We start from the raw sequence: 19,860 nt of genomic DNA on the forward strand, positions 1-19,860 counted from the left end.
TTCTCCTTGTACCCTCTTTACAGAATCTTTTAAAGGTAAATAATACATCTTGTTACATGGGGGCATATTAGAAGAATCTATCTGTAAGATTTCCTGAAGATACGTTCTAAGTAAATCACTTGATTTTAATAATGATGAAATGGGAACATTCAGGAGCCTCAAGTTTAAACGACGATTATAGTTATCCATTTGTTCAATTTTTCGCTGAGTTATTAATTTATCCTTTATCAATGCATCCACTGAAGATTTTAATTCATTAACCACGATTTGGTTTTGCTGAGCCTGTTCAGACGTATCTTTTTTAACTTTTTCAAGTGAGGCATCAATTTTTTCTAGTTTACTTACAACCGTTGAAATTTCATTAATAGACTTAGTCACTGCTACGGTCAAACCTTGAACCGCTTTCCAAACCTCCGCAAGAGTCACCTCTCCCGGGTCTTCCCTCGATGTCGAATCTTCCCCGCTTGGGTCTTGGGGTGATCTGCCGAGCGAAACGCCGCTAACAGCGCCTTCCGCGTCAAGCGGGGTTCCCTCACCTCTGACCTTCGCTGGGCAGGGAGACGGCACCAACTCCGGCGGCGTGAGTGAAATCTCTCGTCCTAGAAGCTCCGACGCTCCCTCGTCTCGGCTCAACAGCGGACTCGCCAAACCGGATTCCTGCATGGTTCGCTGTATAAAACGGTTGAGAGTCTGCTGATCTGGAGTTGAAGTAAGTACCCTCGGCAGCTGGGGCCTCACCGCTCCCTTACGTTTGGTATGTGGCATTGTAGGAATAATTTCTTCCAGCGCGTCTCAGACCGCTCTCAACAGCAACGTCCAGGTCGCCATCTTGGAACGCCCCCTCCCTTTGTACTATTTGAAATAATAAACAATCGATTCATGTTTACCAGTTCTACACCCCTCAGGATTTTGTAAACTTCTATCATAGCCCCCCCCCCCCCCAAGCTGTCTCTTCTCCAAGCTGAAGAGCCCTAACCTCTTAAGCCTTTCCTCATATGAGATGAATTCTGTCCCCTTAATCATTTTGATTTCTAATTCCATTATTTATTTTTTGCGATGTGGTGACAACATTCAAGGTGAGGTCATACAATGGAGTGATACAGAGGCATTGCTTCTTTGGCTGCTGTTGTAGACTCAGCAGTAGATTTGAAAGCATTGTCCATGATCACACCTAGATCTTTTTCTTGAGTGATAACTCGTAATGTGGAACCTAATGTCAAGCAGCTATGATCAGAGATGGGTTTGTTACTTTTTAAAAGTACTGGCTTCAAAAGTAGTGAAGTAATTCTTAACAAGTTGAACCACAGAATCTAGCATGTTTATAAGAAGTACTGTGTTGTGAATATATACATGATCTGTCTAGAAAAATCTCACTATGATAACAATCCCCTCTTTAAAATTTAGCAGCGAGCACGGCATAAAGTCAGAAAGTAACTGGTATTTAATGTGCTGATATTGCCTTTCTTTCACCCCCCCCCCCCCCCCCCCCCATCCATTATATGATGAAAGTCACACTGCATAAAGTCATGCTTAGTGCAGTCCTCCGGAATGAGATTTCTAACAAACCTTTAGCCACTTTTGCTGGTAAATGCACCAGTGTGTCAGTAATGATCTCACAGCCCCCTTCTCTGCTGAGATCAGACTTAGACTGGACTGTGAGCTGAGGGTGGTCACTTCTTGTCTGAAACTGACAGAGTAAAGATCCTGAAAGTAGAATAACCAGGCACCAATAAATTTTGCAAAGATCCAGGGGAGTAAAATATGTACATTTGTATCACTTAAACAGTGCTTCTCAAGCCTCTCCTGGAGGCTCACCTAGCCAGTCAGATTTTCACTATTACTGTGATTAATATGCATGAGAAACCTGCATATACTGGATACCTGCTGCATGCAAATCTTGTGCATATCATCATGATAGGCTAGGTGTGCAAATGAAGTGGAGAATCTACCTCACGCAGGCTCCATCAATGATATCATCCCTGCTGTGAGAACTTGCTATCCTGTTGTCTTCAGAAAAATACAGATACCCAGGTGATATTATAACCCCTACCCATAGGTAACAGTTGTATTAAGCACCAAATACAAACTCCATAGAACAAAAAACAATGAACCCTGATGTCTCCCCTCCCGAGAGTAGATACTGTATCTATGACCTAGCAATGTGTTGAAGTCCATATTCAGCATATTTCCTTCAAATGGCTACCTTTGTTAAATATGCTCATGGAACAAACAAAAATTAGTGTAGCCCCTAACCACTCACTCACCCCAATTCACCACAGCCCATATTGCATCATATTCAGCCCAGGTACCTTTCAATTAACTGGTGATACTTTTGAGTCAGCTCAGGGAGAAACGTTTTGCCACCAGGAAACAGCAGTAGAATCTCCCACTGGTCCCCAGAAGTGCATTACCATCCATATAGCATACTTGCTGCCTTCTCCGGGCTCCGGCACTCAGTAATGATAACTGGAATAGCCTTGAATAGCCCAATTGGGTGGGAAACCTGTGGAACTGGCAACACTGGCGATAGCAGCTCCTGGCGAGGTGATGTCAGATGCAGACTTGCATCTGATTGGGCCCGAACTTCCAGTTCCAGCTCAGCTGTTTTGGGGACCAGACGTTTGGGCCAAATCAGCTGCAAGCTGCGTCTGAGGGGGAGAAGTAGAGGTAAGGAAAATTACTTTTAAGAAAATACTTTCTTAACTTGTACTTCGTTACTAAGTACAAAAGTACAGCTTGCTTGCAATGAGTTACAAGTAAAAAGTATGGCAAAAAAATGTAACTCGTTACAAGTAAAAGTACTGACAATTGTACTTAAGAACTGCAACGAAATACAACTACTTCGTTACTACCCATCTCTGGCTATGATTTAGATTATTCTTTTATATATACATAAACCTTTTCTATGATTAGCTGTGGCCTTCCTTTCTGATATATTGGCATTCTTTTCTTACATGTTTTTATTAAAATTGTAAACCACCTTGACCCACTCAATGGAATTAGGCGGTGTACCAAGTCTAGAATAAACAATAAACAATTTGCACTTGTCTGCATTAAATTTAATTTGCCATTTAGATGCCCAGTCTTTCAGTTTCCTAAGGTCTCTTGAACTTCTCACAGTCTGTATGTGATTTAACAACTTTGAATAGTTTTGTGTAATCTGCAGATTTGATCACCTCACTTGTTCTCATTCCAGATCATTTATAAATATGTTAAAACGCACTATTCCCAGTAAAGATCCCCGGGTCACTCCATTATTCTCCTTCCTCTATTAAGTTTGCCATTTAACCTTACCCTCTGTTTTCTATTTTTTAACCAGTTCCCAATCCACAACAGAACATTGTCTCCTATCTCATGGTTTTCTAATTTTCTCAGTGGTCTCTTATGAAGGACTTTGTCAAAAGCTTTCTGAAAATCTAGATACACTACATCAACCAGCTCACTATTATCAACATGTTTATTCACACCTTCAAAGAACTGTAGCAAATTGGTGAGGCAAGACTTCCCATGGCTGAATCCATATTGACTTTGTCCCATTAAACCATGTTTGTCTATTGGGCTCATTTTCGAAAGAGAAGGACGTCCATCTTTCGACATAAATCGGAAGATGGACATCCTTCTCCCAGAGACGTCCAAATCGGTATAATCGAAACCCGATTTTGGACGTCTCCAACTGCAGTCCGTCACAAGGACATCCAAAGTTCAAGGGGGCGTGTCGGAGGTGTAGCAAAGGCAGGACTTGAGTGTGTCTAACACTTGGATATCTTTGACCCATAATCGAAAAAAACAAGGACGTCCCTGATGAACACTTGGATATTTTCACCCGGACGTGTTTTTATTACGAATAAGGCACAAAAAGGTGCCCAAAATGACCAGATGACCACCGGAGAGAATCAGGGATGACCCCCCGTTACTCCCCCAGTGGTCATTAACCCCCTCCCACCCTCAAAAAACATGTTTAAAAATATGTCGTGCCAGCCTCAGATGTCATACCCAGGTCCATGACAGCGCATGCAGGTTCCAGGAGCAGTTTTACTGGGTCCTGCAGTGCATTTCAGACAGGCAGACCCAGGCCCATACCCCCCCCCTACCTGTTACATTTGTGGAGGAAACAGCAAGCTCTCCAAAACCCACCACAAACCCACTATACCCATATATAGGTGCCCCCTTCACCCGTAAGGACTGTGGTAGTGGTGTACAGTTGTGAGTAGTGGGTTTTGGAGGGGTTCTGGGGGGCTCAGCACACAAGGTAAGGGAGCTATGTTCCTGGGAGCATTTTATAAAGTCCACTGCAGTGCCCCCTGGGGTGCCCGGTCGGTGTCCTGGCATGTCAGGGGGACCAGTGCACTACAAATTCTGGCTCCTCCTAAGCCCAAAATGCTTGCATTTGGACGTTTTGACATAGACGTCTTTGGTTTCGAAAATCGCCAAAAGTCAGAAACGTCCATGTCTACAGACGTCCAAATCTAGGGATGTTCAAAATTAAGGATTCGGATGTCTCTGATGATATTTTTGAAATGAAAGATGAACGTCCATCTTGTTTCAAAAATATGGGTTTCCTCCGCCCCAGGATTTCGCCATTTTGCAAGGACGTCCAAATCGCAACTTGGACGTTTCTTTCGAAAATGTCCCTCTTTATGTTCAGTAATTTTATTCTTTTTAATAGTTTATATCATTTTGCCTGGCACTAGCATCAGGCTTACTAGTCTGTAATTTCCCAAATCACTGCTGAAACATTTCTTAAAAATTGGCATAGACATTTTGTCTTCTCCTTTGTTCATGTGTTTCAGTTGTGTATGTTAAATGAAAATAAATAGAAACAAAATTTCAAAATCAAATGAAAAATTAGATATTAAAACATGTTGGATGGATCTGAACTTGCCCCCTCTTTCATCCACAAAAATAATCCCTATCTCCAGTTCTCAGACATCACAATACACTTCCACCTTCTCCACAACCTCATAACCCATATTTATTTATTTATTTATTTATTTATTTATTTATTAATTATTAGGATATATTTACCACCTTTTTGAAAGAATTCACTTAGTCAAACATAAGCAATAGACAATTACAGTAGTAAAAACATTCAAACAACAATACAAAGTATGTATGCTACATTACAATAGCAACACAATGTGCAAGAAATTTCAGACAGAATTTTTGGAGTCCTTGGAAGATTGTGCAGAGTGAATGAGAGGGAGAGAATGAGTAATGTAAGTTCATGTTAGTCTGGTGTAGTACCAGGCTAGGAAAATTCAGGAGGATGCCCCTCATCCTTTAGGGAATGGTGACTGGAGCAAGTCCGCTTGTCCAGCCTGCATATTTATGTTTATTATCAGACTTAATATACCACCATATCTAAATAAAGGTCACAGCAGTTTACAAAAAAAACAATGCACAGAATAGGAAAGAAACACCAGAGTAAATTAACCAGTTAATTTACTGTGACAGAATATTAGCCTCCTACTGTCTGTGCAGAATGCCTAATTGGATATATTTATTTTATAATCATAATTTAACATAACTGATGAAAACACAAAAATTAAATGGGTTAAAGTTCAGCTGGGGTAGTGAAATTTTTATTTTGTAACTTCCAGTGTACTGTCTGCATATAGAATTGGCTAAGACATTTATCCAGATAATAGTGGCCATTATCCAGAAAAATGCTACTGAAAACTGACCTGTAAACCTCTAAATCACTAAAATAATTATAAAATCCTGTTTATCTATAGGTGCTTCTTCCTCAGAATCTGAAGGTGACCAGAAAGAAGAAATGGCTCAGTAAGTGATAATAACTTCACATGTTGCTTTTAAACATTTTTCTTCCTTATTGTACCTGAGGACTAGAGGGGTGCCAGTGTAATACAGATTTTAAACAAGAGCTCCAGGGGTGATCTAAGTAACTGTAGACCAGTGAGCCTGATGTCAGTATGGGGTAAAGTACTAGAAGAGATTGAGTAAGAATAAAATCCCTGCTCATATGGAATACATGGTTCAATGGGTAAGAGTAGCACCAATTTAGAAACACAAGATGATGACTGACTAATCTATTAGAAGTCTTTGAAACCATGATTGCATATATGGATAAAAGTGAATTGATTGATGTGAAGGCCGAGCCTTTTGTAAAATGCATATAAGTATATGGTTTGTGGCATTGGCGCTAACTCCGTGGGTGCTGTGGGTGCTCGAGCACCCCCAATATTTCCCCGCCGGAACTGGAAGTTCACCAGGAGCCAGCCCACTGCCCAACCTCTTTTCCCACTCCCACAACAGTCCTTTGCCTGCCCCTCGCCTTCCTGCATGCTGCCCATAACTTAAAAGTCATCTTACCGGGGTCCCGGCGGCAGCAGTAGTGAGAGGCGAGCACAAGCAGGCTCGGCGAGTCGGCGCTAAGTTCAGCCTGCCTTCCCTTCTCATTGCTCTCAGCTTTGCCTCTTGTACCGCCCTCATTTCCTGTTTCCGCAAGGGCGGGACCAGAGGCAGAGCTGAGAGCAACGAGAAGGGAAGGCAGGCTGAAGCACCGACTCGCCGAGCCTGCTCGTGCTCGCCTTTCACTACTGCTGCCGCCGGGACCGGTAAGATGACTTTTAAGTTATGGGCAGCATGCAGGAAGGCGAGGGGCAGGCGAAGGACTGTTGTGGGAGTGGGAGAAGAGGTCGGCTGGAACTCGAGTCGGAGGGAGGGAGGGGCTGGAACTCAGTGGGAGGGAGAGAGGGGGGTCTGGAACTCGGAGGAAGGAGAGAGGGAGGGATTGGGGTCTGAAACTCTGAGGAAAGGGGGGGCTGGAACTCTGAGGAGAGGGGGGCGAGGGGAGGGGGAGAGGGGGGCGAGGGGAGTGGGGGCGAGGGGAGTGGGGGCAAGGGGGAGAAATGCACCACCTGTAAAAAAAAAAATTAAGCACCCCCAATCATTTTGAAAAGTTGGCTCCTATGGTTTATGGTTTATTAGAATTTGCTATACCACCATGACTAAATGGCAGCTCTCAGCGGTTTATAATAATCCAAACATCAGAAAAGGAAAGGAATTACAGAAATAATGTATTATTAGTAGTAACTGTAGGAACAATTAATTTTGTGTGTATTAGAGTACAGTATCAGTATTCAGCCTGCTGTTTAGATGACTTAGCATTGAATTCCATCCTAAGTTACAGACTGAATGTTGCCACTATCTGGATAACTTCCAGCCCTGATCAGCTTATCTGGATGTTTAGTACTGGCCATTATCCAAATAATGGTGCTGAATATCCAGATAATTTTTGATGGCTGAATATTGACTTGATATTTTACACAATACTCCATATCATACTCCATTTGCTAACGTACATACATATCTATATCATAGCTTTCCGTAAATATGACATACAATATTCAAGTTGAGAAAAATATGGAAAAAAACCATTTCATAGGGGAAAAACCCCCCACACTGACTAACCTGCTTATTTTCGAAAGTGATCGCCGGCCATCTTCCGACATAAATCGGGAGATGGCCGGCGATCTCGGAAAAGCGGCGAAATTGGTATAATCGACAGCTGTTTTTTGACAGCATCGCCGCTTTCCCGTCGCCTCGCCGGTGAAAGTTCAAAGGGGCGTGTCGCCGGTGAAGCGAAGGCGGGGCATGGGCGTGGCTACCAGATGGCCGGCTTTCGCTGATAATGGAAAAAAAAGCGGCGTTAAGCAGTATTTTGCTGGCTTTACTTGGTTCTTTTATTGTCACGACCAAGCCTCAAAAAGGTGTCCCAACTGACCACATGACCACTGGAGGGAATGGGGGATGACCTCCCCGTAGTCCCCCAGTGGTCACCAACCCCCTCCCACACGAAAAAAATTAAAATAAAGCACTTTGTGCCAGCCTGTATGCCAGCCTCAAATGTCATACCCAGGTCCCTGGCAGCAGTATGCAAGTCCCTGGAGCAGTTTTTAATGGGTGCAGTGCATTTCAGGCAGGTAGACCCAGGTCCATCCCCCCCTACCTGTTACACTTGTGGTGCTAAGTGTTGAGCCCTCCAAACCCCCCCAACACCCACTGTACCCACATGTAAGTGCCCCCTTTCACCCATAAGGGCTATAGTAATGGAGTAGAGGTGTGGGAGTGGGTTTGGGGGGGATTTGGAGGGCTCAGCACCCAAGGTAAGGGAGCTATGCACCTGGCAGCTTTTTTTGTATTTTTTAAAACATTTTTAGAAGTGCCCCCTAGGGTGCCCTGGCATGTGAGGGGGACCAGTGCATTACAAATGCTGGCTCCTCCCACGACCAAATGCCTTGGATTTCGCCGGGTTTGAGATGGCCGGCATTTTTTTCCATTATCGCTGAAAAACAAAATCGGTGATCTCAAACCCGGTGAACTCTGGCATTTGGCCGGGCTAAACTGTATTATCGAAAAAAAAAGATGGCTGGCCATCTTTTTCGATAATACGGTTCCGGCCAGCTGTTGCGCCGCCGCCAAAATAGATCGCCCGCGATCTATTTTGCGGGTGATGTTCGATTAAGCCCCTCTAAGTTATCTTTTGTTTATATCTCTGTGTGTACAGGGTAGAAAAGTCACCCTCTGCTGCAACTGTATCACCCAACCCTTCTTGCACTGTTAGTCAAGACATAAATCAAGGACAGCCTGCTGCGGCCCAGCAAATATCACCAAGCTCTTCACGGCAGGTAAAAGGATTTACTCTCTTTACATGAAAATCTTCGTCACTGAATATCAGAAGCTTTCTACCTCTAGACAAAGCAAAATTCCTGTTAATAAATGGGGTCAATTCTATTTATTTATTTATTTAAGTTTTTGTGACCAGAAATCATTCAAGAACTCCAAATAAACCAAATTACAAAAAGAGAAGAACAGAAACTCAAGTATAACTTCAATAAAAAAAAAAATCAACCTATTCAAATCATATCTTGAAATAAAAAAAACTGTTTAAGCTCTTATAGTGGAGGAGTGGCCTAGTGGTTAGGGTGGTGGACTTTGGTCCTGAGGAACTGAGTTCAATTCCCTCTTCAAGCACAGGCAGCTCCTTGTGACTCTGTGCAAGTCACTTAACCCTCCATTGCCCCATGTAAGCTGCATTGAGCCTGCCATGAGTGGGAAAGTGCAGGGTACAAATAAAATAAAAAGGTCACCTAAAGTTAGATAGTAAAATGCAAGGTGCTGAGTGTGACTTCTATAATGGTATCTAGGTGCCCAGATTCTGTTATAGAATAGAGCGTAAACTGGCATTTACACACCAACATTTAGGCACGATCAAGCCATGGAAAAGGCGGGTGCAAATGTTAGTACATAAATGTTGCCTTTCAGCATGTAGCTTCTAGTATTCTATAGGCTGCATACAATATTGTGGGATCCACCTATGTGTTCACCCCACCTTTTCAGTTCTGTGCTATGTGGGTTGCATGCTAAGCTTGTAGAACACTACTTACTACTACTATTTAGCATTTCTATAGCGCTACAAGGCATACGCAGCGCTGCACAAACATAGAAGAAAGACAGTCCCTGCTCAAAGAGCTTACAATCTAATAGACAAAAAATAAAGTAAGCAAATCAAATCAATTATTGTGTACAGGAAGGAGGAGGGTAGGTGGAGGCAGGTGGTTACAAGTGGTTACGAGTCAAAAGCAATGTTAAAGAGGTGGGCTTTCAGTCTAGATTTAAAGGTGGCCAAGGAAGGGGCAAGACGTAGGGGCTCAGGAAGTTTATTCCAGGCATAGGGTGCAGCGAGACAGAAGGCGCGAAGTCTGGAGTTGGCAGTAGTGGAGAAGGGAACAGATAAGAAGGATTTATCCATGGAGCGGAGTGCACGGGAAGGGGTGTAGGGAAGGACGAGTGTGGAGAGATACTGGGGAGCAGCAGAGTGAGTACATTTATGGGTTAGTAGAAGAAGTTTGAACAGGATGCGAAAACGGATAGGGAGCCAGTGAAGCGACTTGAGGAGAGGGGTAGTATGAGTAAAGCGACCCTGGCGGAAGACGAGACGGGCAGCAGAGTTTTGAACCGATTGGAGAGGGGAGAGGTGACTAAGTGGGAGGCCAGCAAGAAGCAGATTGCAGTAGTCTAAACGAGAGGTGACAAGGGTGTGGATGAGGGTTTTGGTAGAGTGCTCGGAAAGAAAGGGGTGGATTTTACGGATGTTGTAAAGAAAGAAACGACAGGTCTTGGCGGTCTGCTGGATGTGAGCAGAGAAGGAGAGAGAAGAGTCAAAGATGACCCCAAGGTTTCAAGCCGAGGAGACAGGGAGAATGAGAGAGCCATCAACAGAAATAGAAAACAGGGGGAGTGGGGAGGTGGGTTTGGGGGGAAAAATGAGAAGTTCGGTTTTGGTCATGCTTAATTTCAGGTGGCATTGAGACATCCAGATAGCAATGTCAGACAAGCACGCTGAAACTTTGGTTTGGATGCAAGGTGAGATATCAGGGGTAGAAAGGTAGATTTGGGAGTCATCAGCATAGAGATGGTAGGAAAAGCCATGGGATGAGATTAATGAACCAAGGGAAGAAGTGTAGATAGAAAAGAGGAGGGGACCAAGAACAGAACCCTGAGGTACGCCGACAGGCAGAGGGATAGAAGTAGAAGAGGATCCACCAGAGTGAACACTGAAGGTGCGGAGGGAGAGGTAGGAAGAGAACCAGGAAAGGACAGAGCCCTGGAATCCAAGTGAGGACAGGACACTTAACTCCCAAAAGGCACTTACACATGTGAATGTTATATTCACACATGTAAGTGGTACTATTCTATAATCTTAGGAGTCTTTTACAAAGCAGCACTAGTATAGGAATATAATGGGCGTCTCAGCATTTAGTGCCAGCTGATTTGTAGCGTGAGCTAAAAATGCTAGCGCTTCTTTGTACAAAACACCCCCTTAGTACACAAATGACATTTACATTTAAGCACTAGGATTATAGAACAAGGGGGATTCCATTTTAACAATCCAACCCTCAAACTGGATTCAACATGGCAACCATGAATTTATATTGAAGAGAGAAGATCTCTGGGGTTACTTGGACACTTCTCAGAAGAGTAACCCAATTCATCCTTCCGACCCATGATCTGAATATAGAAAAAGTAGCCACTGTATATACAGGTATTAATTCTTCCACAACTGGTTGAACTCAATAAAAGGGAGATAGATAGATAGATAGATAGATAGATAGATAGATAGATAGATATTGTTACCACTAGGGGGTGCCCTGGAGCCAAGGTAGAGAGGGCTAGCTCAGATAGAATCCCTTTCTATTATGGCTGAGCTACCCGACCCACTATTTTAACCTCTCAGGCAGCTACCTAGTGAATAACCAAGCCTTCACAAGGTTTGAAGAAACAAAATACCAATTATTCTGCATATAACAACTTCCATTTACTTATACAGTGCTGTTCCCTTCAGCTTCCAAAGAGTAACATAATGCAACAAAACTATTTCTTGGCTTCCCAGCACAATTAACATAATAGAAGGTCAACTAGACCCATACTCCTTGTTGCAAGCTTATAGAAAATGCCTTATACAACATACAAGGTCTCTTTAAACACATCTTCTTCTTCTTCTTCTATTACTCTAATATCAAACATTCTACTCCCAAACTTCTAGCTGGTTACCTCAAGGCTACTCTTTACATCCAAAAGCAGTTCGCTAAACATCACTCCCCTTTTCCCAACTAAGGGCAGTTCTCAAACTCCTTGTACACACCAGGACAATTCCAATCCTTATTCATATCCCAGGGCAGATCCAAATCCCATTTACAATCTAGGTAAATTCTAACCCCTTTTTACTCCAGGGCAATTCCACATCCTATTCACATCCCAAGGCAGTTCCTAGGCTACCAAGTGCAATCTTCCTAGTTTTTTTTTCCTTCCAGTCTGTTAACCTTTGCTTTTACCAGCCTCTGGCCTTTTATTCCTTTTAGGTCTATCAGTAACCCAGGAATTTTCAGCCCATCCTCTCTCCCTTTCTCTCATTGACAGTTCCTTCCTATTGCCTCTGTTAACCCTGTTAGAGCGTTTCCAGCCACACCCTTCTCCTGGAGCTACTGTTATGATTAGCTTAGTAGCTTTTCCACCTGAGGAGAAACATCTCTCAGTAGAAGCAGCTTCCTTCTCAGGCTGCCTGCTGAGCCTCTCTCTCGTCTGGTTCCATGGGCGTAGTTTGACTGTTTCATTTGGGGGGGGGGGGGGGGAAGGATGGTGCGGGGCATATTAGCATATGCTAATATGGAGGAAGGAAGGAAGGAAGAAAGAGCTGGCTTTTTTGCGAATAACCATAATGAATATGTATGAGATATCTTATACATATTCATTATAGTTATTCCCAAAAAAGCCAGCTGTTTCTCCCTTCCTTCCTTCCTTCCTTCCTTCCTTCCTTCCTTCCTTCCTTCCTTCCTACCTTCCTTCCTTCTTTCCTCCTTACCCAGCACTCCCTCTTCCTCTCCAGTAATATTTCCCCACCCCTTTTCCCATACCATGCCAGTGTAGACCTTAGAAATTCATAATCTCTATATGTAGATCCTTCAAGAGGTAGTGTGTCATGATTTAGGCTCTACACGCTTTCTGATGTTTTGGTGCCATCTCAGTAAGGCCAACACACAATCTCTCCACTGCAAAACACTATACACAAACTTGTGCAAAAACCTACTTATAACCTTACCAAACGATAACAGCACTAATTCCAAGGAAAGGACGAGCTACAACCTTATGCATGGAAAGGCAGCACTGTAATTACACCGGGCTCTAAAACGCCAGTACACTACCTAGTGACAAAAAAAACAAAACAAAACAAAAAGGGCTGCAAATACTACACACTAGCAGAATACTGCACCTTGATCACACATGAAAAACACATGACACAACAGATATGACACAAGGAACTAGAAATAAAAAAAATATGAACGCAAAATATTGAACTGAATAGTTACCTCAAGAAGTCAGACTCAGCATGCAGCAATACTAGAAAAATTGAAACTTACATGAAAAATATCACAGGAACATGAAGCCATGAAAAATATTCTTAGGAACATGGAGCCACTAAGTGCTATAGAATAACACCCCCAAAATATGAAAAATCCCTAAACTTCTACTTCAGTCGATTAGTTACCTTGACTCTCAGTGCCCTCTCCTGATAGTGTAGCCCAGGCATGTCAAAGATGAGGCCCTCAGAGAAGTTCTGTGTAGCTTGTGTTATAGTATCTAATGCATATTTTGTTTAACGTCTGAATAATTACCTAATGTAAATTTAGCTCCTAAGTAATTGTAATGGGGAGAATAGGGAGGACAAATATTTTAGTGTGGCCCATTGATGAATGCACAGCTGCCACAGGGACCCATCATTAGCCATGAGTTTGACATACCTGGTCTAGCCACTCTGGCTTTAAGTGCTGACCCTAACCAGGAAGATTTTAAATGCAAAAATGGGGGATAAAGATGGGTAGATAGGAAAGTTTGATAATTGTATGTTATTATTATATTTTGTAACCACTTTGATTACAATTCTTAAGGAAATAAATAAATGACGCTACTCTTACCAAGATCCTTAGACTTTTTATCTGCAGCTCCTTTCCACAGGATCTCACTCCTTCAAGTCTGGCAGTACTAGCTGTGAGTTTAGTAATGTTTATATTTATGTTTATTTGTAACTGACACCCTTTGCAGTACATCAAAGTCATTTTCAATCAGCATACAAATGAACTATTGCTCAAATAACGTGCTCTTTCTCAACAGTGTGTCCCATTGCACACTAGGGCACCTACTAATAAATAGTATGTTTTCTTGAGCAATGGTGTGCACTATTGAGTAATAGGGTGCATTATTAAGCAATAGTGTATGCTATTCAAGCAAAAATGCACACTGTTGTGCAATAGTGCACACTACTAACAACTTGAGAAAAAAAACAACCAAATTTTAGAATGTCTTCTTGTTGCTTTGGTGAGGGTGTGAGGAGTAGTGTAGTGGAATTTGATCCTAGGGAACTGAGTTTGATTCCCACTGCAGCTCCTTGTGACTCTGGGCAAGTCACTTAACCCTTCATTGCCCCTGGTATAAAATAAGTACCTGAATATATGTAAACTGCTTTGAATGTAGTTGCAAAAAAACCCTCAGAAAGCAAGTATATCAAGTCCCATTTCCCTTTTCCTTTGTTTAAAAAGACATGAAACAATCTGGGAAATTTAATTTCAGATGTTTCAGAGGAATGCACATTCCTATTTAGCACATCGAGACCCAACTGCACAGGTTCCATGCCATGTCTGTCCTGGAGCTCTGCTTGTCTGCTAGACCTGCAAAGGTGAAAGGAAGAATCAGATAGACCTTGACCTTGGGTGCTCAGGATCTAACTCCCTGTAGGCCAGGAAATGGCTGAGTTCTGTACCTTTTGTGAGGGGAAAAAAGACAAATTTCCTCCTGCTTACGGGATTACATACCCTTACATGTGAACTTACTATTTTACTTTAGCATTTCCCTCTGACAATTTGTCTTAACCTTGCTTTTGCACTGGCCACTTTCACTGGTGACCCATGCATTTCTTGTGTTTATTTGTAGTTTCCCATTCCCACTTCTTTGTGTCTTAGTTATAACTATGTTCATTCCCAACCTTAGATTAATTTAACTTTGAAACCTAGGCCTCCCCTTATAATTTCCTCTGTTTTTCCTCTTCACTTTTCCTATTATTTTAATTTTATTGTACACCACTTAGATAAGCTACATTATAAGCAATATATTACATAACGATGAACTATGAATATACTATGAACTGTCATTTCTTTACTATACCTTCTCTCATGGAATTCCAAATGTAGGAAGCGATCTCCTGGTTTCTATATAAGACGTCTGGATTTGCTTGTCAAAATTTGGGTGTGTGCCTGAGATGTGCATGCAAATTAATTGGCTACTGAGCTAATTAACATCAATAATTGGGTGATTGCTATTTCTTCAGAGTGCAGGTACCTTGGAGTTAGTTAGACTCCAAACCTCCTGTTTAGAAAGCCGTGCGGCAATGCCGACACAGCCCATTCAAAGTGAATGGGCTGTGTCGGCATTAGTGCACCGGCAGCCACTAGCACGGCTTTGCAGACAGAGAGATAAGTTGTCTTTCAAATCACAAAACAAGATTAGTATTCAGAAGGCTTTTTTTGGCTGAGATTGTTGAGATGCCTGAAGAAATTGCTATCAGAGGCTAATTTTCATTTCAAACAGTGCTGCAAGCAAGGATCTAATCTAGTTTAGATTATTGAAATTCACTCTACTTAGGTCTTTTGATAACCATGGTTCATTTTCTACAAATTGTTCAAAATTCTGCCGCCAGACTGCTGATTGGTTTGCCAGAATGTGATCATGTTTCATTGGCATGGAAGGAATTACACTGGTTGCCTGTTTAGTTGCATTTTAGATTTAAGGTATTGACATTGATTATTAAAACCCTGAGTGATAACGTTCCACTTGTTTTGGAGTCATCACTAAGGCTTCATCGGCCTATCCACAGTTTACGAGCTGCTTACAAATTATTAGACATTCCATCATTTAAACATGTTAGATTGGAAACAAATCGTACAACAGTGCTTTAGACTGAAGGTGTATTTATTTGGAATACGTTACTGACAGAATTACATATGATGGCATCAATGCTCCAGTTTATTTGAAAGCGTTCTTCTCTCAGGCCTTTTCAGATTAATTGTGCAAGGTTGCTCACAGTATGACAAATTTCTTTTAAGCTTAAGATATGCTTTGTAACTGTTTTTTATTTGATTATGTATAACTTGTACACCGCCTAGTACAATTGGATAGAGCGGATTATAAATATTTTAGATAAATAAGTATTCTATAAAGAAAAGTATGTGCATACTTTTTTTTATTAAATAAACTCTAATTAGACAACTTCTTAGCATCTAAAAATAGGTGCATAGTTACAAAATTATCCCTGAGAAGGGCAAATCTATAGTCAAGGCGTTCACTCCCTTCTTCCCACATCTCCTTTTTTGAATATGGGACATCCCAATGATGCCACACAGAACTGAAATAGGAACAGTGAAGCTCACTGACCCTACTCCAACTGCTGATCCCATGACAGAGGAAGGGCATGACAAAAGTGATGGACAAACTTTCAATATATTCAAGGTTGTCCGCAGTAGGAATACTTGCTGACAAGGTAGTTGTGCCACTCACCTATGAATCTGTCAAAAAAGAAAATATATATATTTTCAAAAGGCATTTGACAAAGTACCTCATGAAAGACTCCAGAGGAAATTGGAGAGTCATGGGATAGGAGGTAGTGTTCTATTGTAGATTAAAAACTGGTTAAAAGATAGAAAACAGAGAGTAGAGTTAAATAGTTAGTATTCTCAGTGGAGAAGGGTAGATAGTGGGGTTCCCCAGGGGTCTGTACTTGGACAGCTGCTTTTTAACATATTTATAAATGATCTAGAGATGGGAATAACTAGTGAGGTAATTAAATTTGCTGACGACACAAAGTTATTCAAAGCTGTTAAATCGCAAGAGGATTGTGAAAAATTTCAAGAGGACCTTATGAGACTGGGAGACTGGGCATCCAAATGGCAGATGACATTTAATGTGAGCAAGTGCAAAGTGATGCATGTGGGAAAGAAGAATCTGCACTATCGTTACGTGATGCAAAGTTCCACATTAGGTGTTGCCGACCAGGAAAGGGATCTAGGCGTCATCATTGATGATACGTTGAATCTCTCTGCTCAGTGTGTGGCGGCAGCTAAGAAAGCAAATAGAATGTTAGGTATTATTAGAAAATGAGTGGAAAACAAAAATGATGGCATTATAATGCCTTTGTATCGCTCCATGGTGTGACCACACCTCAAATATTACATGCAATTCTGGTCACCGCATCTCAAAAAAGATATAATGGAATTAGAAAAGGTACAGAGAAGGATGACGAAAATGATAAAGGGGATGGGATGACTTCCCTATGAGGAAAGTGGCTAGGGCTCTTCAGCTTGGAGAAAAGATGGCTGACGGGAGATATGATAGAGGCCTATAAAATAATGAGTGGAGTGGAACAGGTAGACGTGAATTGCTTGTTTACTCTTTCTAAAAATACTAGGACTAGGGGGCATGCAATGAAGCTGCAAAATAATAAATTTACACTCAATGTGTAATTAAACTCTGAAAGTCATTACCGGAAAAAGTGGTAAAAGCAGTTAGGTTAGCTGGGTTTAAAAAGGTTTGGATAGCTTCCTAAAAGAAAAGTCCATAAGCCATTATTAAAATGGACTTGTGAAAAATCCACTTCTTATTTCTAGGATAAGCAGCATAAAATGTATTGTACTGTTTTGGGATCTTGTCAGGTACTTGTAACCTAGATTGGCTACTGCATGCTGGGCTTGATGGACCTTCAGTCTGTCCCAGTATGGCAATACTTATGTACTTATGTAACATTGCGTATGATCACTAACACTGGAAAGCCCAAATATTTTTGCAAAGTAGCAAATATCTAAATGTATTTCTTTGAGCTTTAAAAAAAATCCAAAGCCTGTCTCTTCATGATACCCCCTTATGCACCTTCTGGCTTAATAGGATCAGATCCAATGTAACTTTAGGATTTTGCATTAAAATTTACTAGTACTCTATTACAAATACTTTTTTAATTTGCAGAGTCAAAGCAATGCAAACTACTTGAAAGGACTAGATGGAAAACCTATAATAGCTGCTCCAGTTTTCACAAAGGTACATATTTTATTTTTCTTTGGTAGTAAACATTATGCCAAATAGCTGCTTGCATGCAGATGATTGAGCTGAGTGGATATTAAATCAACGCTGCTCAGTTCTTAAATCATCTTGAAGTAAAAATATGCTATATGTGATTACTAGAAATGCTGAGTTCCCCAGTGGTGTAGTGAGGAGGGACAAGGGACATGGCCCCAAATGCCAACCAGAGAGGGCCACTGGAGGAGTAGCCAGGACTCAGTACAGAAGCAACATCACAAAGAAAACTAAGTGTGAGGCCTTTGATCCCATGCATTCACTCATGCAACTGTGGACTTACGCTAGTATTCCAAAATGGCCATTTTAGAATTCAGGAATACCTTCTTCACCTGATATACAATAGATATCTATAGAGAAATTTATCTACTGAACCTCAGTAGTGTCACTCACAGTATATACTCAACCAATGAGTTTTACACACTAACTTCTTCATCGGTTCTTTAAATTAAATAACTCATAACTTATGTTTTATATAGTCTGAAATAGTTTTACTCGTCTTATAAAGTTTCTTCAATAATGTTGGCTCGATGGGAACTCTCTTCTGACATGCAGCATGTTTTGCTGAAGCTTTATCAAGGAAACCCCCTTTCATTCAGCCCGACCCATCAATATTGAATGACCTGTTAGCAAGATGGGTCGGCCTGAATGAAAGGGAGTTTCCTTGATAAAGCTTCAGCTAGCACCAGGGGGCATACATTTTCTAGCACCAGGTGCGTGCCCGGCGGTAAATAGGCAGAGCCATGCGCTGCCCGGTTAGCGCTAGAGCCCTTATCACTTCCTAAAGAGGAAGCCATAAGGGCTCCACCAGGAAATAGCCATGCGGCAAGTGTTTCACTTATTGCACGGCCATTTCCATCCCCCACCTGGAATTTCCTTTTTCTGGGCGGCGATAAAAGGGGGCCTACACCACCGCAGGGCCCCTTTTACCAATGCTTGGTAAAAGGGGTCTTTAGTAGCTTGAATATCGCCACTAGCCAGATAGTGCTGCCAGTCATCACTGAATCTGGATATTTAACACCAGCTGGTATTCAGGTTCAGCAGCTGCATTAAAAAAAAAATGATGACCACCATAGTTAAATATTGTGGGGAAGGGGGAGAACCAATATGTAGAATCTATATAAGTCAATTTTTATTTTGATAAATTGGTTTAGAAAAAATACACACAGTTCAGTTTCTGTGTACCCTAGAGAGAATTTGAACGAGAATTGCTTATGAAATTTAAAAAATAATTAATAGCAGCTAGTTAATATGGTCATTCAGAAGGAGACTGAGCTGCAAAGTGATCCAAAATTCATGTGCCAATCATGTTCCCCTCGAACATAACTCAAACTAGGCCTGCTTTAAATTTTCAAAATCCTTCAGCAATTTATGTCAGTAGAACCTCCTGAAAATAAGAGTTCAATTTGGATCCAGAAATTATTTAGCTGATCTAAAAGTAGCTGTTCTTACATCTTAGATGCTGCAGGATTTGACTGCTTCTGAGAGTCAGCTGGTGGTTTTTGAATGCAGAGTGAAAGGAGCTCCTTCTCCAAAAGTCGAGTGGCACAGAGAGGGGACATTAATAGAAGATTCTCCAGATTTTAGAATTTTACAGAAAAGTAAGTTCTACTTTTTGTTGATATTTTTTCACTGTGCCATGTCCCAGTCATTTCTCAGGAGCTTCCAAGAATCTCTCTGCTCAATAATACCTCTTGAAAGAAATTCATATCTAATAACAAGGCTCCAAATTTATTTATTTATTTGCTGCATTTGTACCCCACATTTTCCCACCTATTTGCAGGCTCAATGGTCACTGAGTGGCCCTTTAACTAAGCTGCGTAAGCGCCTACATGCACCTAATGCGTGCCAATTTGAAATTACCACCCGGTCACCTCATGAGACCTTACCGCTAAGTCAATGGCTGGCAGTAAGGTCTCAGACCCTAAATGGAAGCGCACCAATTTTTATTTTGCCGCACGTCCACTTCTGGCAAAAAGTTTTTAAAAGGCCTTTTTTACAGGCACACTGAGAAATGGACCTGTGCATGCCCAAAACCTGCACCTACACTACCGCAGGCCATTGTTCAGCATACCTTAGTAAAAGGACCCCTAAGGGGCTTATTACAAGAGGAAAGGTTCACTGCAAAGTACGTTAAAGTGGTTTGCAGTAATTTACCTGTCTGCA

At 41.7% G+C, this 19,860-nt stretch overlaps 1 protein-coding gene across 5 annotated transcripts in view; it reads left to right on the forward strand.

The window, feature by feature from the left end:
* Positions 1 to 19,860, forward strand: part of MYPN (myopalladin) — a 287,643-nt gene that overhangs the window by 144,681 nt on the left and 123,102 nt on the right. For all 5 annotated transcript variants that reach the window (XM_030203135.1, XM_030203134.1, XM_030203138.1 and 2 more), the window contains 4 exons: positions 5,736 to 5,784; positions 8,531 to 8,651; positions 17,587 to 17,658; positions 19,154 to 19,295. In XM_030203135.1, the coding sequence (XP_030058995.1) occupies positions 5,736 to 5,784; positions 8,531 to 8,651; positions 17,587 to 17,658; positions 19,154 to 19,295 (384 nt within the window). The remainder of the gene's footprint in view (positions 1 to 5,735; positions 5,785 to 8,530; positions 8,652 to 17,586; positions 17,659 to 19,153; positions 19,296 to 19,860) is intronic.

Source organism: Microcaecilia unicolor, chromosome 5 (assembly GCF_901765095.1).
Source record: "Microcaecilia unicolor chromosome 5, aMicUni1.1, whole genome shotgun sequence".
NCBI classification, from domain to species: domain Eukaryota; kingdom Metazoa; phylum Chordata; class Amphibia; order Gymnophiona; family Siphonopidae; genus Microcaecilia; species Microcaecilia unicolor.